This window comes from Gopherus flavomarginatus, chromosome 15 (genome assembly GCF_025201925.1).
Source record: "Gopherus flavomarginatus isolate rGopFla2 chromosome 15, rGopFla2.mat.asm, whole genome shotgun sequence".
Classification (NCBI taxonomy): domain Eukaryota; kingdom Metazoa; phylum Chordata; order Testudines; family Testudinidae; genus Gopherus; species Gopherus flavomarginatus.
In genome coordinates this window covers 915,764-941,001 of record NC_066631.1, presented here as the reverse complement: position 1 = coordinate 941,001, position 25,238 = coordinate 915,764, and the positions used below count along the sequence as shown (strand labels likewise).

Genomic DNA, 25,238 nt, shown 5'->3' with positions numbered 1-25,238 from the left:
ACACTGCTGAGAGCAGCCCGGGGGCATCATGGTGAGAGAACAAAGAGGGACCCCTTGTCTCTGCCTGCAGATCCATCACACACCTACTAGCCAGAGGCTGATACAACCCTATGGTAAGGAACCCAACACCTTCCCCACTGCCAGCAGCTGGATGTGAGGGGCCAGGACATCTTCCCTATACCTCCCTGGTGGAAGCCCCCTTTCCATGTCACACCAGCCCCTGGCTAGCAGGCTGAGGGTTCAGCACTGGAAGTCTGGTCAGTTTTCCCAATCCTGCCCAGGGGGTTGGTTTCTCTATTTCCTGTTTCACAAATCAGGGAATTTTCTCCCCCAACACCCAAGTGTTTGTTCCTAGAATCTAGGCCCACGTTAAACAAGTCCCAGCAGGTTTGTCACACTCTGTCCCCCTCCCTTTCCTCACCCAGGGTATTCCCTGCCCCCTCAAGCCCTAACTCCCCAGAAGTTGCTACCTCTTCAGTATTTCCTGCCCCTCCCCCTCCAGCAGGAACCCACCAGCAACCCCCCAATAACCCCAGCCTGAGCTGGCGACACTGCAGCCGGAGAAGCCCCCCCGGCTGGGCACGGAGGAGTTAATGCCTTCCTGTGCCCTGCAACCCCCCCCCCCCCACTCCCAGCTGCTCCAGCCCCTTCCTGTGCCCTGCACCCTCCCCCCCACTCCCAGCTGCTCCAGCCCCTTCCTGTGCCCTGCACCCCCCCCACTCCCAGCTGCTCCAGCCCCTTCCTGTGCCCTGCAACCCCCCCACTCCCAGCTGCTCCAGCCCCTTCCTGTGCCCTGCACCCCCCCACTCCCAGCTGCTCCCTCCCCTTCCTGTGCCCTGCAAACCCCCCGCGGGCTGCAGCGCTCGCTGGTGCTGGTTGCAGCGGCTGGGATCCAGCTGACACCCTGTGCTGAGCCGGACACTGCGGGGGGGGAGAGGAGCTGCTACACCGGCCCCTGCCCCTGCTGTTCCCCTGGGGAGCCCCAGCCCCTCTCCTGCCCCCCAGCCCGGCCCCCGCCCCTTTGTGCCGGCAGCGGGGCCGGGAGCGCAGCGCGGGGGCTGCTCCAGCCCTGCAGCGCGGTGGGGCCGGGGGCAGCGCGGGGTGGGCGGGGACACGCGTGGGGCGGACACGCTCCTGCCGGGGGGGTCAAGGCTGGGGTTGGGGTGTTTGGGGGCGGTTATTAGGTGCCGGTCCCCGGGAACAGGCGGGGGGGGGGCGGTCTGAGAGGCACCGGCTGGGAGAGGGGGCGGGGCCGGGGCAAAGGATGAGCGGGGGGGAGGGTCACGCTGGCGTCTTTTACCTGGGCGGCAGGTTGGGAGATGTAGTTCCTGCCTCTCCCCGGAGCGGAAGTGACGTCGCGGGGAGGCGGAGCCGAGTTGCAAACGCGCGCGGGCCGCTCCTGCTTTCCCTGGCTCGCGCGGGGCCGTTGGAGCCTCTCCCGGGGCCGGAGAAGGGTTTGTGCCGTTGGGGCTCTGGGCATGCGCAGATCGCGGCGGGAGAGCCCTTCATTAACCCCCGCGTGCCCGGCCCGGCCCTGCTCCCGCTGGAGCCGCCGCGGCTCTGCCCGCGGAGCTGCAGCTCCAGGTCCCGGAGCGAGCCCCGGGGACCGGGGCCGGGCGGTGACTCTGCCCCAGTGTCCGGGGGGGGGACCCGGCATCTCGCAGCGCCGGGATCTGCTCCCTGGGGGGTCGGGGGCAGCGCCCGCGGGGGGCTCAGAGCTGCTGTCCCCGAGGAGCCCAGCGCCTGCCCTGGGGCCCCACGGGGGGTGGCGGGGGGAGGGGCCCGGCCCCACTGGGGTCCCTGCGTGGGGCCGGGTAGGGGCTGCCGGGGAGGGGGCGGTGAGACCGGGCTGGGAAAGGGGCTTGTGGGAAATGTCTGTGCAGCCCAGACATGGCCGGGGGGGGGGAGAGCAGGTGACCCCCCAAGAAGTGGGGAGAGAAAGGGGGGCCTGAGATCCCCTCGGATTTACTGCTGCCCCCTCCCGTGGGGACCCCCCTCCTCTCCCGTCCTGCCCCCTTTCTCCCTAGAGAGCAACGAGCAACACCCAGGGTGACTCCTCCTTCCTTCAAACCCCTGAAAAGTTCCCTGTTCCCCTCCCCCGATTATTCCCCATTTTCTCTCCCCTTCGCCCATGGCCAGTTCAAATCTCAGGTTTGGGGTGTTTCCCCCCATTTTCACCTGCAGTGATTTGTCCTTGTGTAGGTGGGAGATGGTTCCCCCGAGTGATTTCTGAACTGGGCAGAGGGTTAATGGGCAGAGGCTGGGGCGGCCCTGAGACAGGGACACCGCTGGGCTGGGGGGGCCACTCTGTGCTGGCAACAGGGCGTGGGAAGGGCCAGGAAGGGGAGGGAGGAGCAAGCATCCCCTATGGAGATGGCCCAGCCCCAGGATTCCTAGTCCAGCTACTCCTCCCTCCCCATCACCTGCTGGTCACATTCCCAGACCCCATTGCCAGCCCCTCCCCACAGCCAGCGACCTTCTGACTGCAGCCCCACTCCTTTCCCCTGTGAAAAGACATCAGCCAGGGCTCCCTTCTGGCCCTGTGAGTGTGAGGCAGGAAGAATCCATCCCATCCTGTTGTTGATTCAATATCCCTGTAGAATCCCCTCCAATTTCCGCTCTTTTCTCTTGAACTGTTGAATGGTGACATAAAATCTCTCCACATGTTGATGCTTGTCCCTTATATTGGCAAATATTTAGTTTGTGCCCCATTTTCTCCTCAGTTCTGAAATACTGATATCAAATTCTCCAAAATCTTCCCACTTTTCTCTCCAGGTGTGTGACTGAGATCAGGGCTCTTATTGTGCTGAGCGTGGCCGTGTTCTGCCAGGCATTGAAGAGACCCCAGGTGAGATCAGACCGCACTGTTGTCCAGGTAAAACTGAGACCTGCACTGAGATCACGGCCCCCCTTGTGCCAGGCAGCGCACGACTGTGACCCAAACCGCTGCCTCCATTGTTCTGGGCACTTTGGAGACCTCGACTGAGATCTGTGTCCCCGTTGGGCCTGGCATTGCACTGACCCTAACAAAGATCACACCCCACCACTGTACTGTGCGCTGCACAGACCTTGACAGAGATCCTGCCCCCACATTTTGCCAGTTGCTGCAGGGGCCCTAAACAAAATCAGGGATCCTGTAATGCTGGGAGCTGCAGAGTCCCCAACTGAGATCAGGCTTCCTGTTGTGCAGGGCTCTGCACAGACACTGACCAAGATCAGAGTCCCCATTGTGACAGGTGTGGAAAAGACACCAAGGGTATCTCTACCCTGCTGTCAGAAATCCCCTGCTGGCCCATGCCAGCTGACTCAGGCTCACAGGGCTCAGGCGAAGGGGCTGTTTAGTTGCAGTGTAGATGTCTGGGCTCAGGCTGGAGCCAGGCTGTAGAACCCTGCGAGGTGGGAGGGTGCCAGACCTTGGGCTGCAGCCCCAGCCGGAACATGGACACCACAATTAAACAGCCCCACAGCCTGAGCCATGTGAGCCCAAGTCAGCGGGCACAGGCCAGCCGCCGGTGTCTGACTGCAGTGTCGACATGCCCACAGGGACAGAGAGGCCTTGCCACAAAAAGCTCAAATGCTAAATAGGCCAATGGTGGGAGGCGACTCTCCATTTTACAGATGGGGAAACTGAAGCTCAGAGAGCTGAAGTAATTTACTCAACTTTGCATGGAGAATTTGGTGCAAAACTGGGAACTGAATCCAGATTGTTTGAATTCTTGCCTCTCCCCTTATCCACAAGCCCAGCATGTGTGTGTACAGTGTTGATTTGGCCTGTGTTTGCCTTGCATTGGCTTCTAAGGGAGGCTGTGGAATTTCCTTCACTGAAGGTTTTTAAGACTAGGTTAGAGATACACCATCTGGGAATGTCTAGGAATACTTGGTCCTGCCTCAGCACAGGAGGCTGGAGTAGACGCCCTCTCAAGATCCCTTCTAGGCCTACATTGAAATAATTCTCTTTGTGCTGTGTCCTGTTCTACGCTGAGCTGTTTTGCATGGTGCCTTTTGGAACTATGATGCACCATGTTGTGTTGCATAGTTTTATGTTGCATTGTTTTGCCTCAGCGTCTTTGGTGTCTGTGTTATGTTGGTTTGAGTTGAGCTATTTTGCACTGTGTACTTTTGTCCTAAGGTGTGTTAGTTTGCATTGTGTTCCTTTCTTCTCCTTAGTATTGTGTCATTTTATGCTGTGCAATGTAGTTTTTTGTTTTGTTGTTGTTGTTTGAATGGCCTGACATCAGGTTGTTGTGTGTTTTTTTTTTTCTCTGTATGTTGTTTTATACGTATATATTGCATAGCATCCTTGAAATGTAGGGCTAGATAGGACCTCAAGATGTCATCAAGTCCAGCTCTCTCTGCCGAGGCAGGACCAAGTATATGATGATTATCTCTGACAGAGGTTTGTCCTCCCTGTTCTTAAAAACTTCCAGGAAAAGAGACTCCACAGACCCATTGTAAGACTATTCCAGAGCTGAACTAGCTCAGCTCTGGTGACACACACAGATTTTAGTGGTGAGCGGCTCTGGAGAGAGAGGAGACCCCAGTGAGTGGGCAGGTGGGTAAAGAGACTAAAGTTGGGAGGAGAAACATTGATGTGTGCAAGGTCTGTGACAGAGCTAGAAATACATCCCAGTTCTAGTGCCACCGTACTGCTGTTTTGGGCACTGAAGGTCTCTGCCACCCTGGTGTTTTAGGCACTGGTGCAAACCCTTAGTACAGACAGAATTTACACTAGTGCACTCTGGCACTGGTGCACCATGTCCCTGTTTGAAGGTTTGAAGTGGTGGAGTGGGAGGGGCAGTGACCTCACAGAGGCCTGGGGCTGGCTGAACAGTGCAGCTGGTAAGGGGGGGGCAGCAGTGAGTGCTGGAGGTATGAGCCAGGAGCACAGCCCCACAGGACTGGACACTGAGTTCTCCTGACCTGTGAAACACACACCCCACCTGTGTGCAGGGACCACAGCTGAGCTGCCCTGCCAAGACAGCCTGTGCATCTATGGACAAACCACCTCCTCCTGCAGCCTAATACAATGGGGTCTGGGGACCTTTCCAAGCTGCGCGTGATGTGGCTCTGGCGTTAATGGGTATGTTCCTGGCTCTGTCCCTGACCTGCCTGGTGACCTTGGGGAAGTCACAGCCCCTCTCTGTTTTCCTCCTACCCATTGTCTCCTTGGATTGTGATCTCTTTGGGGCAAGGACTGTCCCTCTCTGTCTGTGCAGTGCCCAGCAGAATGGGGGTGCTGATCTCAGTCTGGTTCTCTGCCATGTGCTGCACGATGGGGCCCTGATCTCCATCGGTGTCTGTGCAACACAAAGCGCAGTTTATAGACTCACAGACTTTAAGGGCAGAAGGTAGAGGTGTATTTCAGATGAGGTCTCATCGGTGCCTTGTATAACAGTACTAACACTTTCATGTGTCTGCTGGTAATACCTCACCTGATGTATCCTAGAACTGCATTGACCTATTTCACGGCAGCATCACATTGGCAGCTCATAATTATCCTGTGATCAACCAATACACCCAGGTCTTTCTCCTCCTCTGTCACTTCCAATTGATAAATCCCCAGCTTCTTGCAAAATTATACAATTAGAGACTAACAACTAGAACTAGAACAACTAGAATTTGTGCACTGTTCATTTTCATCCCATTTCTATTACTCCAGCTTTCAAGGACATGCAGATTTTCTTGTATGATTTTCCTGTCCTCCTCCATATTGGCAATCCCTCCTGGCTTTGTGTCCCACACCCACTTCTTGTGCCAAGATCACTAGTTAAAGTGTTGAGTAAGATTGGTCCCAAGGCTGATCTGAGGAACTCCACTAGTAACTCCCTCCAGCCTGACCCCCTTGTAGACTCCCTTTAACCAATTCTTTATTGACCTTTCGGTTCTCATATTAATCCCCATCTTCTCCAATTTAACAAATAGTTTTCCACGTGGAACTGTATCAAAAACCTTACTGACATCCAGATGGGGTTTCTGTGGCACAATCTACCTTTTGTAACACCATGTTTTATTTATTTGTAGTGCAGAAGGCTGGGAGGAAGTGTTAGCAATAGGCTGAGACTGGCCATGTGGAGGTGGGGGAGGGGATGGCAGACAGTGGGGAGGTGGGGGGGATGTGACATTGGAGGTGTATCTGGGATTCTGTTTTGTAGGAGTCCATGTATCTGCTCCCTGTGGCCGTGGTGCCTTCCGTACCAAAGCAGCACGTCAGCAGAGCAGACGCACACACCGTAGCTCTGCCTGGAACACGCAGCGTTCACTGCCAGACGGGCTGGGCGATTTTTCAGGGACCCAGCTTGATATGCCTGGCTGGGGTGGGTTCAGCTGGATGAGGGTCTGGGGCTCTGATAGTTTGCGATGTTCCTTTTTGCATAGTCAGGTCTTTCCATTTATTGTTTTACCCCTACCTATACCCAATGCCACTCTCGTCTTAACTTGCTTCGGTTATTTCACTTCTAGTTTTTAAATGGAATCTAAGAATTGCAAAGCTGAATGAAAGATAAACAAACAGAAGCATTTGAATGTTGGCCCATAGGTGGTAGAACTGTACCTAGTGAAGGTCAGCTGTAATTTCCTGATTACCTCTAGCATTTTCTGGTGGGGCGGATAAAGCAGTGCCAAAGAGCCAAATGCGCATTTTTAGGGCGAAAGGGCTCGTCAGGTGTTAGCTCTCTAAGGAACATGTCACCACCCAGGGCTTGCAGTCTTTCAGGAGAGGTGCACTGGATTGTATTTAGGAATCTCAAAATAAAAGGCGAAGATGGCTGGTTCACAATATCCAATGAAATCTTGCAAACAATTATACAAATGGACCCTACTGCTGTTAAAACAACATGGTATTAATACTGATTCAAAACTAACATTAAAATTAGGAGATAAATGCATGAGAAATGAACTAACACCTACGTACCATTTCTTAATGCCTAAAATTTTGACACTCGCTCACACTATCTTTTTTTAAAAGCGATGCATAGCACACAGTCAAGTTAATGAATGAAAGCACACCCTTTATTGACTGCTTTGTGTTGCATGAGCATCTGATTAAGCACCTAATTACAACTGTACGACTGTAAGTGGAAATGCATCAACCCAGCTTAGCTCCAAGGTGTTTAGATAGGAATAAAAAGTTTCTAAATTAAATACATGGAAGAATGGTTAATGGGGAAAATACACTGAAATGCCTCTACCCAGTCCTGTTGACTTCTCCCAAACCCCCGATGAGTTCTGGCCTCTTGGTCAACTCAACTCCCAGTCCCACATCAGCTGTGCCCTCTCCCAGCCTAAGCCATTTCTACTGCAATTGTTCACCCTCCTCATCCAGGCAGGGGATTGGCGGTGCAGCCCCTAACGTACTGACGTTAATCACTGTCTTTCATACTGGGGCTATTTAGATTTCATGGAACGATTTCTCAGAATTACTGACTCTGGGAGGTGGGAGAGAGGAGAGGCTGAGAGGTCGTTTGCTCTTACGGCCACATTCAACTCTGGTAGGCTCCATGTTACCTCGTCCTCCACCCTCCCCCATGTGTCTCTGTTCATGTCAGTGTGTCACCTGATCATAATGCCACTGGCTTCAGCAGAGCTCCTAGACAGGAGCTACATCACGAGGAGATTACAGTACTGCGAGTAAAATACATCACAAGGAGGGTGTAATTATCCTGAAATGAAACATTCCAGTCTAGGAAATGAAAGAATTTAAGTACTTCATTACTTAAAATTATGCTTGAAAGGATTGGATTTTTATGAATAAATTGCAGTAAATGTTAAATTCACTGTACACACACACAGATGAAAAAAAATATTTATACAGGTAATGTACAGAAATGCTTCAAGAGAAAGTGGAGTTTGATTTAAGGATATTTACACTGTATATTTTGGTGTGACATTGACAATTTCTCTTTGAACAGTTATATGATTTGGCTTTTGGAATCTCAGCAGTTACTGTTATTAAACAATTGTTGTCTGACAACCCCCATAACTTCCCACAGCTCTGAACATTGAAATTGTAAACATCGAAAAAAGGGCTTAAAAATAAATATCGCTATCTGTTGAAATTAAAAGAAAGAAATAGAGAAAATGGATTTTGTCAAACCCACTTAACAGCAGTTGCAATATGCTAGGGGATGGAAATTCACAACTAAGGCACCAACCTTAATTCTGCCCTGTCGTGACACCAGGCAATTGCCGTAGGGCTACGAATTAGGCATTTTAATGCATAAAGTTCCAGGTTACAAATCGGTATGATCTAAAGACACATGAGATCTTTTCCTCAGGATATCACCATCACTGGGTTGTTTCTCTTATTTGTAATTCCCAGGAGTGAAGAGATTAATAACATTTTGTCAGTTATGAAGTGGCCATTTCAGATTTCTGGGGAGCGTCTGTTGTTTTGCACTAGGGGCCAGGTCCTTGGAGAGACGGTACCGTGATTTCATTTTAACTTCTCCATGCTCAGCAGCTTCTGGAATTTGGTTCGAAGTATTTACATGTTTCCCTGCCATGTTCTTAAAAGTGCAGCTATAGAAAGTGGGGAAGGGCAGGAACTGACTGCAGGATCAGTAGCTGTGTCCCTTAGATATTTATAGCTCATCGGAAGGAGGACGGGGATTGGTGGGTGTTTGGGGATTTAATAATAAACACACAAATGTCATTGTTCTTAGTGAATTTTCATCTTCTAATTCCCATAACCCACTAATTATCCCTGGCTGCCCCCGGCCGTCTGGGGAGGGAGAACTAGTAAACCCTGTGGCCAGTGTGGAACCGAAAGCACAAGGATCTTTCCGTGGCTGACTCAGTCACCCAGAGTGAAATTCACTTCACTGGATAAGGCCCTAGTTGCTGAGCTCTGCAGAGAGGTGGGGAGGTGAATTCCATCCCCCATTCTTGAGCATGGACCCCCCCTCCAATTCTCACCCTGATCTCAGACACTACCCCAACCTTCCCCTGCAGTGATGGACCCACTTGATGCTGCCAGAGCCATGTGCCATGGGACCTAGAGAGGCTAGAGGCCCAGCTCCAGAACTGCTCCCCCTGCCCACAGCCCTCAAGCTGTGCTAGAGTTGTCTTGACTTCCCAATCTGCAGATCGGTCCAGCTGTACCCAGCCCGTGCACCCACCACACACAAACTTTGTCATAACAAACATCCCAGGATTGGGAAAGACCATCTGGGGCTGGCTGCAGTCTCCTTTTGCTGCTGTGAGGGGAATGGGGTGGTCCCTCATATAGGATCCAAACATACCCAGGGGCAGAAGGGAAATGTAGTTTCTTCCAGGGGGTTGAAATGTTTGGTTTAGAGTCCTGAGCTCTGTCTTCCTGTCTGTCTCCTTGTGCCACTTTCAGATCTCTTGGAGAGACAAGGTGGATGAGGTAATTTTAGAGCCAATTAAAAAATACCTATTTGCTATCCTGGGACCAACATGGCTACAACAACTTTCCCCTTTGTACCCCCTCCCCTTCTCACCTCCCCCTCTGCTGAGATTCTCCCATGTGATAGGAAAATAAGGGTTCAGTCCTGTAACTGGATTGGGTCTTGCCAGCACTAACGGCAGTGAAAGCCTGTGCATTAATGACAGCAGCAGCTCTGGAACTCAACACATAGGGAGAAGAGATGGGAGTGAGCAGGTTAAGTTTGTGCCAGGTGTGAGTTACTCATGTGGGAATTCTGCACCACTGCATATGCACAGAATTCACGTCCAGCGCAGATTTTTTTTTTTTTGGCTTGAAGAAGATATGTTCTGCCTGAGAAGTGCTACAGTTTTGCCTTTTACCCACCAGAGCCCCCTGTGGCACCAGAACAGGCAACATTCAGCTGGGTTCATCTTGGTGGTAATTTGTTGCCTCGAGCTATACCCCAAATGGGAAGAGAGTTAGTGGGTGCAACTTGGGAGAGTCTCCTCGGCTGCCTCGGGGGGTGGGGACAGGGTGGTCATTCTCTGTTCGCAAGAGGGTGTGGAAAGGGCACAGGAGGAGCAAATGTCCCGATGGAGACTGCCCAGCCTCAGGTTATCTAGTCCCAGAGGCTTCTTCCCCCACCATACCCTAAACCTCTTCACCCCTCCAACCATCAGTTGCCAGCCTTCCCTCGCTGCTGGCCCTTCCTGACTGGCAGAGACCCTCTGAGCCAGTAGTGTGTCAGGGCTCAACACTCTGGCTGAGTCCTCCGAGCACTTTCTTCCTCTCTTGGGGAAACCTGCCACAGGGGCCCCACAAATCTACATTGCTTAGGCTTTGGCTTCAGCCCCGGGTGGTGGGGCTCAGGGCCCTGGACTTCAGCCCCATGTGCTGGGACTTAAGCTTTCTGTCCTGAACCTCAGTGAGTCTAATGCTGGCCTTGCTTGGCCCCTGCCCTGAAACCTGCTAGTGGCCCCCAGCAGGCCCAGGACCCCTAGTTGAGAACCACTGCTTTACCCTACGAATCACAGCAATGTTCAGGTTACTGCCAGTCATAGAATCATAGAATGTGAGGGTTGGAAGGAACCTCAGGAGGTCATCTAGTCCAACTCCCTGCTCAAAGCAGGACCAATCCTCAACTAAATCATCCCAGCCAGGGCTTTGTCAAGCCTGACCTTGTCCCAAAGGACCAGTCACTTACTGAGGTCAGTTGAATCTTAGATCTCACAACGAAGACAATACTTCTAGCCTGTCCTGTAATAACCTGTATTAAGACTTATTTTAAAGGAAACAAGTTGTTTACAAAGTTAAAGCACGTAATCCTATAGATGCAGACAAGTTACAGTCTTAAATTTCAAAAGGTAATAGAAGCTTTTATAATAAGGAAGCCCTATATCTTCCCTAGGACTAACCCAGGCTAATCAGCTGGGGATCTCTTGCTTATGCCTAGAAACTTTGCCCCCCCAGAGTCCAAGCAGCATGCAGATAATCAGTTCCTTTTGTATGGGTTTTTTTATCCCCTTCCTGCCATGTGCTCTGAGCTGCAAAGTCAGCTAATGGGAAGTCAAGAGCACAACAACAGTCTTTTGTTGTCTTTAACATTGCATAATAGTCTATCTGGTGTTGATGAACCTTTTCTGCTAGGCAGGGTGTAATGCATTCACTTGCCAGTCAGCACTTCACCTAGGTAAAGTCTCTCTCCTGCCTGGTGATTTACAGAGCCACAGAGGCTCACAATGCAACTAGTCAGATATTAACCCAGGCGGCAACTCACAAACAGTCAATAAAGTGTAAGCGCATTCTTATAATCCTAATCCCTAATACTAACACAGGTGAGTCAGACTGATACCAGCTATGCGTTTGCCCCTGTTCAATGAAGACATGGGGGCTTTTGCAAGAGCTAACACCTCATCTGCCAGTGTCACAGGCAGGATGGGCAGGGATGGTGTCTCTAGCCTCTGTTTGCCAGAAGCTGGGAATGAGTGACGGGGTGGATCATTTGATGGTTACCTGTTCTGTTCATTCCCTCTGAAGCACCTGGCATTGGCCACTGAGCTAGATGGACCATTGGTCTGATACAGTGGGCAGCTCTGATGTTCTTATGTTCACAGTCTCTGTCAGGAGTATCTACTCATTTGGACTCACTGGGGAGACACAGAAAGAAGAAAGATGTGCTGAGGCAAGAAGGCCCAATCTCAGCGCCCCGAGGGTCACACTTCACAAAAGCTAAAACTAGGCCCAGCCCATGAAAGGGGCACTGCCAGGAGAGACTGTATAAAGGCTGGAGCATCAAACAGCTTTGTAAACCTGAGAGAGCTGCCTTGGGAACAGTGACAGGGAGAATCCCCCAGAATGACTCCTTTGATTCTGCTCTTCTCTGGCCTTTGGTTCATAGAATTATAGAACTGGAAGGGACCTCGAGAGGTCATCTAGGCCAGTTCCCTGCACTCAAGGCAAGACTCAGTATTATCTAGACAATCCCTGACAGGTGTTTGTCCAGCCTGCTCTTAAATATCCCCAATGATGGAGATTCCACAACCTCCCTAGGGAATTTATTCCAGTGCTTAACCACTCTGACAGGGAGTTTTTTTTTTCCTAATCTCCATCCTAAACTGCCCTTGCTGCACTTTAAATCCATTGCTTCTTGTCCTATCCTCAGAGGATAAGAAGAACAATTTTTCTCCGGCATCTTTGTAACAACCTTTTATGTACTTGAAAATTGTGATCATATCCCCTCTGAGTCTTCCCCAGTGTTTTTCTATCTTCCCTCATAGGTCATGTTTTCTAGATCTTTAATCATTTTTGTTGCTCTTCTCTGGACTTTCTCTAATTTGTCCACATCTTTCTTGAAATGTGGCCCCCAGAACTGAACACATTACTCCAGTTGCGACCTAATCAGCGTGGAGTAGAGCGGAAGAATTTCTTCTCGTGTCTTGCTTACAATACTCCTGCTAATACATCCCAAAATTATACTTGCTTTTTTGCAACACTGTTGACTCCTATTTAGCTTGTGATCCACTCTGACCCCCAGTTCGCTTTCCACAGCATTCCTTCCTAGGCAGTTATTTCCCATTTTGTATATGTGCAGCTGATTGTTCCTTCCTAAGTGGTGTACTTTGCATTTGTCCTTATTGAATTTCATCCTATTTACATCAGACCATTTCTCCAGTTTGTCCAGATGATTTTGAATTTCAGTTCTATCCTCCAAAGTCCTTGCAACCCCTCCCAGCTTGGTATCACCCGCAAACTTGGTAAGTGTAACAGAGAGACTCTGCTGCTGGGAGAGATTCACCATGTGTCAGAGGGTTACACCCTGGTAGGAGGGGGCTAGGCCTGTACTGGAATAAGGTCACTCTGTGCTTCACAGTGTGGCAGAACCTGGAATGTCCATTAGCAGGGGAAAATCCTGGGGGGAATCGACATAGGGAAAGGAGAGAAACCCTGTCTGAATTCTCTCACATTGCCCTTCTCACCCTGGCAGGCTACAGATTAACGTCCATGTTTTGCTCCAGATCATCCCATCCTCCCAGAGGGAAGGCAATGGCTGCAGTGGAGCTGGCTCAGGTAAGGGATTCTCAGGGAGCTGGTGGTGGGTTCTGCTTGGAGGGAGAGAAGCAGTAAATGTATAGGAGGGTGGGAGCCAGTGATGAGCTGCCAAAATATTAACAGGTTCCCTCCTCCTTACCTCACGAGGAGGTCATGCCCCATCCAATCCCCCCCATGCTCCTTGACACCCCCTGGGTACCCCTGACACATCCCCCCCTTCCCTGTCCCCTGACTGCCCCCTGCTACCCCATCAAACCCCTCCTCTCATTCTTGATGCCCCCTCGGAACCCCTGCCCCATCCAACCACCCCTTCTCTCTGTCCCTGACTGCCCCCCACCACCTCATCCAACCCCTGCTCCTTCCTGACTGCCCCCCGGGACCCTTTCCACCATTGAATTCCCTTGTTCCCTGCCCTCTGACCGCCCTGACCCCTATGCACCCCCCCACAACCCACCAAACACCCCCTCCCTGCTCCCTGCCCCCTTACCACACTGCCTGGGGCCAGGACTGGGTCCACTCTGCCTGGACCGCAACTGGCACCGCAGGACGTGACTCCCCGAGCTGGGCTGGAGCCGCTCGGCCAGGACCGATGCTGCGGGGCCCGAGGTGGGCCGAGTCAGAGCCGCTCGGCTGGGACCAGCCCAAGCCATTGGTGCTTGGCCGGTACCCGGCTGGGGCGCTTGGCTGGGGCCAGGGGGAGCCGCTCAGGTGGAGCTGAACTGAGCTACGTGCGCCATTCCCCCCCCTCCTGGCCTGGCTTACCTGCCTGTTGCTTGTTTCAGGCTTTCCGCGAACATTTGATTCGCGGGAAGCAGGGGAGAGGGAGGAGAAGGAGAGCAAAGTGTTCACAGGAGAGGGGAAGGTGAGCTGGGGCCGGTGGCTGGGTGGACAGCTGTCTGAGCCTTTGTTAAATTTAAAAAGCTTTTTTAGAACCCGTTGTCCTGGAACAACGGGTTTTAAAAAGGCTTCTAAATTTAACAACCGGTTCATGCAACCCGGCTGGAGCTCACCACTGGTGGGAGCTGCTAGAGGTGGTGGGAGGCAGGAAATATCTTGGGTGGAGAAAGGGAGGGGACAGGATGTGACAAACCTGCTGAGACTTGTGTACTCTAGGGTGTGATGGGTTGTCGCCCTGGGGTGCAGTCTGGGGGTCTTCTGGGAACCGCTGTGTCCTCTAACCCTCAAGCTGGGCTGGCCCTTCTCATGCTGCTTTGCTGGAGATTCAGTCAGCCTCTCCAGGGCCTGTTATCACCCAACACTACAGCAGGTGGTGCCATACACCCAACTAAACTACCTGAGTGCGTTACCTAAGCCACTCAAGGAGACAGAGAAGACGACAGCCAATTTCCCAGCAATAAGTGTTAGCAAACAGATCAAAGCAGATTACTTAGCAAATAAGCAAAAACTCAAACCAAGCCTAACATACTAGATGGATAGAATTTGAATTAGCAGTTTTTCACCCTGACTGATGATACAAGCAGTCCACCAAGTTTCCATACACAGCTTGAAATCCCTTTACCTTGGGACCAACACTTCCCCCAGTTCAGTCTTTGTTCCTCAGGTGCTTCCAGGAGTTCTCTTGTGCGGGGAATGAGGCCAAGAGATGATATCACACCCCCACCTTATGTAGCTTTTCCATGTGGCAGGAACCTTTTGTTCTAAACTCAGTTCCCAGTCCAGTTTGTGGAAAAATACAGGTACCAAAATGAAGTTCATTGTCATGTGGTCTGGTCACATGCCCTAGCATGGCCTGCTGAGTCATAGTAGCCATGACTCATAGGCTGGCTGAAACATTCACAGGAGGGCTAAGCTCTTCCACACTCCATTGTCTTTGTTGATGAGCCATCAGCACTGTCTGTCTTCTTCATGGTTGTACCTGAAAGGCTCGTTGTGGGTGTTACCCAGAGTAATCACATTTGAAAAACAGATACAGAGTCAATATCCATAACTTCAGATACAAACATGATCCGCGCACACAGGTAGGATAATCATATTTAGCAAATCATAACTTTTCAAGTGACACCACACATGACTCATCTTGTACAAAATGCCTCATAATTATGTCCTAATCATATAATCCCTCCACTATTATTGAATATGGGCTGTAGTGTGAGATAGGTCCTAATTTCAAGGCACAGGAGTTGGGAATGGAACTTCCCGTCTTTGTGGAACAGGAAATAACCCTCCAGCCAGGACTGGGAAATCTTCCCAGACTCCCAGTGCTGAAATCTGAACCTACTGACACTTCATTAGTTACCCCCACCCCCAATCTTTGTGACAACTGCAAACTTTATCAATGATGATTTTATATTTTCTTCTAGATCATTGATAAGAATGTTAAATAGCACAGGGCCGAGATCCAGTCCTTCCGGGAACCCACTAGAAAGAAATCCATGCGACCATGGTTCCCTATTTAAAATCCCAGTTTTTAATTTATTTAATGTATGCCATGTGTATTTTGTATCTTTCTAGTCAAAATATTGTACTAAACCAACTCATATACCTACGTATATTACATCAGTACTATTAGCTGCAACCAAACTTTTGATCTCATCCAATAAGGATATCCAGTTAGTTTGATAGGATCTATTTTGTCTACACCTTTTTAGTGGGTACTATTTATATTACCCTCCTTTCTTTATTAATGAAATCCGGTATGGGCTGCTCCATTCTCTTGCCCAGTATCAATTTCAGACTGACACACTTGTAATTAGCTGCGTCATCTCTTTTATACTTTTTAAATATTGAAATGGCATTAGCTTTATTCCAGTCTTCTGGAATTTCCCAAGTGTTCCAAGTCCTAATTAAAATCAACATTAACAGTCCACCACGCTCCTCCAGCAGGTCTTTCAAAACTCTAGTTATCTGGACCCACTGATTTGAACACATCTAACTTTAATAGCTGCTGTTTAACATCCTCGTGAGTTACTTTTGGAATGGAAAGCGTCAGCATCAACATCTTATGATATGAGTTACATCATCTGTTTGTCTCTAAATCCAGGAGAGAAATATTTATTGAACACTTTTACCTCTTCTGCATGATTGTTGATAATTCTGCCATTTCCATCTAGTAATTTACCACTACCTTTGTTAGGATTAATTTTGTACTTTTTAAAAATTCCTTCGTATTTTCATTGGTTGATCATTGATTTCTGATAGCCTCCATTGCCAACTTTCTACAATTCTGACCTTCGAACTTAGATTCTTTACTATTGAGTTCCCCTTTCTTCCATATATTTTATTTTGAGAATGTTGGGATTCCTACCAGGGAGCCACCAGCAGGGTCCAGAGACAGCCTCATCTCTTATATTAAGCTCTGGCTAGTAGCTATGTGATAAATGTGAAGACCCTGCTTCCGTCTGTCAGCTGGGAGACACAAAGTTTCTCTCTTTCTACCCTCTGATGCCTCCTGGCTGCTCTAGGCAAGGTGAGGTGGGACTCTGTTAACATGTGCCTCCCGTAGCTTCCATTTACCTGGTGCTGCTGTTCTGTGAATAGTGGGGTTGTGAGTGGGCAGCAGGTCCTGAGTGTTGGACTCTTTCTCTTTCAGGGGCCGGTGACTTTTGAGGAGGTGGCTGTGTATTTCACCAGAGAGGAATGGGCTCTGCTGGACCCTGTTCAGAGAGCCCTCTACAGCGATGTCATGCAGGAGAACTATGAGACAGTGGTCTTGCTGGGTAAGGAGTCCTGTCCCCTGGGTTATTGGAAGCTGCGGGGTCTCTGAAGAACCTGAGCAGTAATAACTCTATACCTTTATTCATCATCCAAGTTTTGAGAAGTTTTTTTTCCCCCTTTTTTTCTTTATCTCCCATATACTAGCAGGCAGCAGGGAGGGAGGAGGTAATGAGAGACGAGGAGGGAACACAAGAAACTACCAAGGTGCCGGAAGGTGGTGCCAGCTGCGAGTAATGGGAAGAAGGAGAGGGGAGTGTGGAGGAAGGGCACCCAGGAAGTGGGCTGGGTGAGTCAGTGGGAGGGAGGAGAGGTTTGGGGATCTTGAGCAGTGGGGGGATCCCAGATCTTTAACCCTGAATCCCTTCCCAAACCTCAGGTAAATCCCTGACTTCAGCATAACCACTCTCACAAAGCCTCAACTTAATATAAGGCCCTGAACTGTAGCAAGCTTAGGCTACGTTTACTAAATCGTATTACTAAATCGACCACGGCTAGATCAATCTCAGAGCGTCAATCCCAGCTGTAGTGTCGACCTGCCCTTTATAACCCATTTCTTTATGTTCACTTCCTTGCCCCTCCACGCATGTTCCAAGCTAATAAGCAATACTCTGATCATGGCATCTTACCTCTACAAGTATAAAATTGCCCACAAGATGTGAGACTAGGTCATAAATCATAAAATCAGGTTGGGGTCAAGAAGAGTGAGAGTTTGGAGAGAGTCTTGTCCCCAGTCTCGCCATCTGCAGCAGCCACAAGTTGTCTTCCCTCCAGGCTCCTTGGATCTTTGAGCCTGTCCCTCCTGAGGTTGGATGGCCCAGTTCTTGTTTCGTACATTCTCCTTTTCTGGAATAATTAGAGGCTGTTGCTCCTGAATGTTAGCGTTTAATTCCCCGGCCTTCTCCTCACACTGGAGGAGTTTAATTGTCCCTCCCATTACATCTGAGTCACTAGATTTCCTAATACCCCAAAATATGCTTTTGCAATGTCACAGTTCAGGAGTAGTTAAGCCTTTGACCTGCCTCCATGGTCTGCTCAAGGAATGGCCCTTCAGGTATCAGGCCTCTAGCCAGCCCCTCTCTATGGGTAGGGACCCACGTGCCTCTGCTTTTTGACCAGTGTGTGAGGATTGCAGCTTGTCGTCCACTGTGTTCGCTGGATTAACATCCAGTCCCTGTGCTTTGCTTTCTCTCCAGGGGCTGTGAGCAGTGTGTGTGAGATAGAGGTGGGACTTTTGGTGATACTTGTATGATGCCAATACACACCTCAGTTTCCTGCTGTGATTGGTATTGCTATGATTATAAAGAGCAGGAGACATGAGGTGTTTTGTCACGTAGCTGTCATGGGATGATATGAATGGGTCATTAAGGAATGGCAGGGAGTAACCTACATCAATGGAATACCCGACAGAGACAAGGGAATGACTGTCACCCAGGGCTGCCCAGAGGATTCAGGGGGTCTGGGGTCTTCGGCGGCAAGTCCCCCTTACCCGCTCCGACATCGCAGAGCATTTTCTCTGTGTCCCCCTTACCAGCTCTGATACCGCAGAGCATTTACCCTGTGTCCTCATTCCCTGTTCCTGTTCCCCCTCCTGTTTGACTCAGTTTATATAGTAATATTCTCAACTGTACCTTTGCTTAACCAATCATTGTACTGAAACTTAATTAACCAATCCTAACACATTGAAATATAATTCTCTAACCAATTGTATCCCACTACCCTAATTAACATACACCTAGCAATATTAATTATACAGCAGACAAAAACAATTAGAGAACCAGACTGATTAACTTGTAAAAGTGATGGCCATAAAGATAAAACAATACAAAAATGAGGGTTTCACAACCACAAGCATTGAGAAGTGATTTCTTGCCAAACACGCTGCTATCAAACTAAGTTTTCTTTAACCATCTTAAGATCTGTTTCTTTAGCTGGTGGTGATGGGCACTATCAGGACAGGATCATCTTCCTAACAGCCCAATAGCACCTTATTTCAGTGTGACTGGTTTGGGATGTGAGGTTGTGACCCTTCGCTTCCCAGCTTATGGCTGTCACTGCTGCTTAGTCAAAGGCCTTAGCCTAAGGACAAGGCCTCAGTCTGTCACGGTAAGAGAAGGCCCTTACAAATACAGACAGTGATTTTGATTCTTTGTTTTCATACTCCTGTAGGTAGCTAAGTGATAAAAGTACCCCTGAGTTCTTAAACTATAGGCTTTACAGGCAGGCCTGAATATCTCTGTTCTAACAGTGGATTCTATCCCTTCCCCCATTCTGTGTCTGTCTTGTATATTTAGATTGTAAATTCTTCAGGGCATGGGCCATCTACTGTTCTGTGTTTGTACTTGTCCTAGCACAATGAGGACCCACTGTTAGTGCTAAGGAGCAACTAATGTAATGAATATGATTTATAATCATCATAACTCTCCTGCCACTTTGAGCCAAGGAAGCTGGCCTTGGGATGTTATTGCTTACCAATGAGCTGGGGGTTAAAACCATGGACTATTCTTTGTGACAAGTATCCCAGAAATTCCACTGACCTCCCTGGTTTTCTTTGCCTGCAATAGAGTTTCCAGTTTCTAAACCTGATGTGATCTCACAGCTGGAACGAGGGGAAGAACCGTGGGTCCCAGACCTCCAGGGCTCTGAGAAAGAAGTGCTTCCAAGAGCTGCCTTCCCAGGTGAGGAATTGGTTAAACCAACTCAACAACTGTGTGGGAATGCAGGAAACATTTGGGATGCCCTACAAGGACCCTGTAAGCTCTCCAAGTTCGGGATTGTTCCCTGCAGATGTGGAATCATTATTCCAGATGTCACTCATGGCTTCCCTCCTGTTCTGACTGACAACTGGCAGCAGGTTGCCCCCGATCTCACTTTCCCCTGAGTGCTCTCGTGAGATGCAGACCAAAACTGATCCCTTCCTCTCTCGTCTGGGGAAGGTTTTGGGGAAAATCTGCTCCTGATAGATTTGATCTCTCCCACACATATGTTGGATTTTTCATCCCTTTTTCCATTCCTCTCTCTGAGATTTTCTTTCTTTCCGGTGCAGGTAGTGATCTATGTCTCGATTCTCTCTGTCTCCCTTCAGATGATGGGATGGTGAGTCAGAATGAGGAGGAGAAACCCCATCAGGAAGATGCTGAGCAAAGAGAACCACATGGGATGTTATCAGGAAGATCCAAAGGGAATGTTTCCGGGAGTTGTGCACTCCCAGAAAAACCAAAAGCCTGTGAGACTCAGGGGAGGCCAGAGGGAAACTTTAGTAACTTCTCAGACCTTATAACAAGCGACAGAATCAACTTAGAAGAGACACACTACAGGTGCCATGAGTGTGGGAAAAGCTTCAATTGGCGCTCACATCTTATCAGACATCAGAGAATCCACATAGCTGAGAAACCTTATGGATGCTCTGAGTGTGGGAAATGCTTCATCGATAGTTCAGCCCTCATCTCACATCAACGAATCCACACAGGAGAAGCGCCCCACACATGCTCAGAGTGCGGGAAAAGGTTCAGTCAGAACTCACACCTTATCAGACATCAGAGAATCCACACAGGAGAGAAGCCCTACACATGCATTGAGTGCAGGAAAAGATTTAGTCGGAGCTCACACCTTATCAGACATCAGAGAATCCACACAGGAGAGACGCCCTACACATGCGCGGAGTGTGGGAAAAGCTTCAGTCAGAACTCACACCTTATCAGACATCGGAGAAGCCACACAGGAGAGACACCTTACACGTGCACTGAGTGTGGGAAAAGCTTCAGTTACTGCTCTGCCCTTATCAGGCATCGGAGAATCCACACAGGAGAAACGCCCTACACATGCTCTGAGTGTGGGAAAAGATTTAGTCGGAGCTCACACCTTATCAGACATCGGAGAATCCACACTGGAGAGACACCGTACACATGCTCTGAGTGTGGGAAAAGCTTCAGTCAGAACTCACACCTTATCAGACATCAGAGAAGCCACACAGGAGAGATGCCCTACACCTGCACTGAGTGCGGGAAAAGCTTCAGTCAGCGCTCAATCCTTATCACACATCAGAGAATCCACACAGGAGAGATGCCTTATACGTGCACTGAGTGTGGGAAAAGCTTCAATCAGCGTTCAATCCTTATCACACATCAGAGAATCCACACAGGAGAGACACCTTATACGTGCACTGAGTGTGGGAAAAGCTTCAATCAGCGTTCAAACCTTATCAAACATAGGAAAATCCACATGGGTGAGAAACCATATGGATGCTCTGAGTGTGGGAAAAGCTTCAGTCAGAGCTCTGCCCTGATCACGCATCGTAGAATCCATACAGGGGAGATGCCCTACACATGCTCTGAGTGCGGGAAAAGCTTTAGTTGGAACTCACACCTTATCAGACATCAGAGAAGCCACACGGGGGAGACACCGTACAAATGCTCTGAGTGTGGGAAAAGCTTCAAGCACAGCTCAAACGTTGTCTCACATAGGAGAATCCACATGGGAGAGAGTGTGGGAAAAGCTCTGAGTGCAGGAAAAGCTTCAATCAGTGCTCAAGCCTCATTAGACATCAGAAAATCCACAAGAGAAAATTGTAATAAATCCCTTGACTAGAGATGGCCAAAAACATTTTTTTTAAAAAATCACATTTGCTAATTCCCACATAGTGATTTTTGCATCATCTTCACCGTGGTCTCTCAGCTCCACCAGATAAGTTGCCTGCTTCTTCCTTTTGCAGCTCATCCTTCTTTGGGGTCAGTCCTATGATCTTTTCTATCAACTCCTTTCCTTTTGAGTCATAGGAGTGTGTGTCCCTCCATCCAGGAATGTTCATCAGCTCCAGGTCCGTGGGAGAGAGGTTTGATCCCAGCTGTCGCAACCCTAAACCTTTGCTCCAGTTATCAGCCTGGCCAATTGTCGGTCAGAGCAAAGCCGTGCCCAAATAAGGCAAGAGCCATATAAGCCAGAGCTGTATGCAGTAATGCAACAGTATTATGAACAAAGGAATATCATGCAGAGTGCCCGCCCCTGTGAGCCATATATAGGCATGCAAGCCTGTCTCGGACAAAGTAGCGTGCTGTGTGCAGCCTCTGCTGACTTATTGGGCCCCAACCCGGAACCTGGAAGGCGAAGGAACTAGGGACCAATCCGAAATCAACACGAGTAAAAGCCCCCAGACAAAACTGTAGCCTGGGCAGAGTCAGTAGTTTTCCGCGTGTCAGCTGAAAGGCTTGATCACCCTTTTAGCCAGGAGACCCCTCCGTTTTTGCCGGCTCGTGTCGTATCGTGTCGTATAAACAAAACCACATCCCCCAATTCGTCATGTACTTGGGGTCTGTGCTGCTAGTCAGTTACGTCTGGGTTGTGGTACGTATTCTGTAACTCCTGCAAGCAGCCTGCGTTTGCTAACCCACCCCCGTCTCTACCCCCCTTCTTGTGTTTCTTGCCTGCTGTTTTATTATGGTCAAGATTGTTTTTATAACTTGTTTTATTGCCTTGTCTTTATCTCCCTCCTTCTGCTTTCTGCCTGCTGTTTTATTCTGTGTATAAGGGATACGGTTAGCTTTGCTTTTATAGCCTGCTCTTTTGTTTTGCTTTCCCTTTTTGTATAAAAAAGTGTATAGTTTAAGTAAATAAGAGCTATTACTAATAAGTTACTTTTCCTAGCCTAAAGTGTAACTATCCCCGCTAAATAAACACAGCCATTTGGCTTTAAATCCTATTTTATTATGTCTTGTCGTTCCTCCCCCATTAAAAAATCACTCGAGCCTTACGTGTCGCAGACACCAGCAAGGTACACTGAGGCAAAAACTACCTGTGCCTTCCATCCACTAGGACTGTACATGGCGTTGGCTGCTCAAGTTAGTCATCTTAATGTAAAAAGTTGTAGTGCAGATGCAGCCCAGGTGCAGTGGTTGGCATTAGCTTTCGCCTTGACCTGACTTAAACTCCATCACTTTTCCTAGTCTAAACAAACCCTGAGCATCACAGTTATCCTGTTCCCCCATTTCAAAGCCCTTGTTAATCATTGAGTTCTCCCTTGGGGAACAAATTGTTTCATTCCCAGTTACTCTAATGTTGCTTCAGGTTGTGCTGGGGAGCAGATATTTTTATTATCATTTTCCACACTTAAAATATATTGAACTATAACAAAGAGCAGGAACAGGGCAGGGATAGAGAAAAATGTCATTTCACCCTCTGTAACAACAGACGTAGTTAGGGTAAGTCAGAGGAAGTTCCTTATTCCCCATCACTCTACTCCTTCAATCTGTGCTAGAACCTAAGAATCCTTTTCCTTTCCTCAGTTGTGGGATGGGAGACTTCCAAAAGTGCTCCCTGTGCTATAGCACATGGCTAAGCTCAGAGAATAAACCCCAAATCTCCCCTGAGCTTTGCTTTTTGAATTCTGTATTTCCGATTACTTCAAGCCTGGGCATTGTGATTATTTACCAGTTTCTCTAGCACTGTTCCTACCACTGTTTCTGTAACATTTTTTGTTTTTTACAGGACAGGGTCGTTATTCCTTTGCCTAACCCCAACCTGGAAGGCCAGGGTGTCTGTTTTCTCTAGCCCCTCCCCACAGACAAATCTGACAGGGTTGAACCTGCCTGGAGCAAACAAACGCCCCACTGGTCACACACACAAAGCAGATAGACATACACAAGACACAGAAGAAACTGAATTATTTGAGCTCTCAACATTTTCACTTTCCCACAGCATGTTAGTTCTGAAGGTTGTTTTAATTTGTTTCTTTTCTTGAAACCATAACTGGGGAAAGAGAACACTGGAGTCAGTGGAATTACAGCAGGAAGGGATAAGTCTCATGATTTGTCACTAACCAAAGGCTTTGTAAACAGAGCGATAATGTTACTGAATGGTCTGGCTAACCCTGCAGTTAGAAACAATCAGCTTTATGGGTGGTAAATTGACAGAGGCTCTGCTGCTGATCATGAAATAGCAGCTGTTGAAAGGTAATGTGCTTCTATTTCAATGCCTCTGGAAGTACAGAAAACAATGATCTGTGTTAATGGAAAGTTGCCATTTCTCAGAACCGCAATTTCTATTGTGTGTTACAGGAAGGTTTGAATGTGTAGCAGATAGTTTGGTAAAGCTTAGCTATTTTATGTGTGTAACAGGCTCCTGCCCACCTCCAGCAGAGGTTTCAGTCACATACTATGGCAACTTACCGAATGTCACACAAATTAGTCCATTCCTCCCCACAGTCAGTCTCTCACAGGAATCTTAGAATGAGGCAGAGAACTGGAAAAGTATCACACAGTAGAAATACATTAAAAAGTGGGATTAATCAGAGCTGGGATGCAGACAGAGCCTGTTCTACAGCTGGTGAAGTGACAGGGACACACTTCCACTAGTGCTGGCTCTGAAATAACAGCAGAAGCAGATGGAAGAGAATGATCTCGTGGGAGCAATGGGCAGCTGCCCTGTCAGTGCATCACTCACCTGGCAGGTGTTACACAAAACACAGCACTTCCCCTCTGTAAGAGAAACACTTCCCCCCACTGCCACCACTTCATTATATTGCCCGTGAGACTGTTTGTCCTGCAGGACCTTGATCTCTCCGGTTGGTCCATGGTGATTCATAAAAGAGCCATTAGGGGAGCAGGAGTCATCCCAATGGAAATCTCTTCACTTCTTTCTCAGTGTTACCTTCTTAGCCCTGGCTTTGGAGATGACCTTAGCCTTATCCTGTCTTGATTTTAGGTAGGATTTTGATCACTTTCTGGGGCTTGGCAGCTTAGAACTTTTGAGGGCTTTTCTCTGCCTTTTTGGTCCCCGCTGCAGTCAGTACATTCTAGACATGGGCATGGTGACCTTCCTGAGGATCTTGACAGCTTTAGCCAGCTTCTTGGGGGCTGTTTTCCTGCTCACAGCCACTGTCGTCTTCTCATGCCTTGTCCTGGGGGCCCAGCTGCTGGTTGACTGTGAAGGAGCCAAAGTGCTGGTGACTTTATCCCGCACCAAGTTGCCTTTGCTCATCAGACTCCTGAACCCCAACTGGACGTGGTTCTTGTTCTTCTGCACAGCACAGCCCTGGAGAAGAGGGATCTGCAAATGTACATTCATATGACCCCTTTGTTTAATGGATGAAAACATAAAGTAGACACTCAGAGGATTGGAACAGATTTCAGCTGATGGTCAGGTTTGCTCGGTTTTTATGCATTTGGACAGTGAAATGTTGAGTGTTTATATTCATTTCAAGCAGCCCTGTATAGTGGAGCTCCTGAACATAATGGAGAATGGAAATGAAAATGTTTTCCCTTTTTTCAAAACTCAAAATAAAAAAATAAGAGGCATATTAGAGGGCACTTGGATTTGAAGCAAGGACCCCTTGATCTGCAGTCAAACACTCTACCACTGAGCTATACCCCCATGAGAGCAGATACTTTCCCCATTGTAGCTGAAGCACATCAGTGATTCCAATAGCAGGGGCAGGTTCTCTCTGGGGCACAGAGATTTTTGGGGGAGTTGGTGGCTCCTTTCTTTCCTCACCCTGGAGTAAACTCAGCTTTTTATTCCATGGTACATGTTTTGTGGACTAACAACAGCATCTTGAAGAAAGAGAAGAGTGAATATCTCACTCTCAGGGCTGAAGGTGGCCACGTCCCCTCTGTCTGACCATTGCCATTGCAGGAGA

At 48.9% G+C, this 25,238-nt stretch overlaps 2 protein-coding genes and 1 non-coding gene across 7 annotated transcripts in view; 1 reads left to right on the top strand and 2 right to left on the bottom strand.

Annotated features, from left to right (window-relative positions):
* The window catches only part of LOC127034660 (zinc finger protein 391-like), a 35,417-nt gene extending 33,901 nt beyond the window's left edge, over nt 1-1,516 (bottom strand). For all 5 annotated transcript variants that reach the window (XM_050923754.1, XM_050923752.1, XM_050923758.1 and 2 more), the window contains exon 1: nt 1,301-1,516. In XM_050923754.1, the coding sequence (XP_050779711.1) occupies nt 1,301-1,480 (180 nt within the window). In that variant the 5' untranslated portion in view covers nt 1,481-1,516. The remainder of the gene's footprint in view (nt 1-1,300) is intronic.
* LOC127034675 (zinc finger protein OZF-like) lies at nt 1,398-22,304 on the top strand. The gene is made up of 6 exons (XM_050923805.1): nt 1,398-1,454; nt 12,873-12,955; nt 16,488-16,614; nt 19,174-19,287; nt 19,656-20,115; nt 20,284-22,304. The coding sequence occupies exons 2-6, from the start codon at nt 12,890-12,892 to the stop codon at nt 21,194-21,196; spliced, it is 1,680 nt and encodes a 559-aa protein (XP_050779762.1). The 5' UTR covers nt 1,398-1,454; nt 12,873-12,889; the 3' UTR covers nt 21,197-22,304.
* A 2,597-nt stretch (nt 22,305-24,901) lies between these two features.
* Nucleotides 24,902-24,973, bottom strand: TRNAC-GCA (transfer RNA cysteine (anticodon GCA)). Its single transcript has one exon. It is a non-coding gene; the product is annotated as a tRNA-Cys (tRNA).
* Between the last annotated feature and the right edge of the window lie 265 nt (nt 24,974-25,238).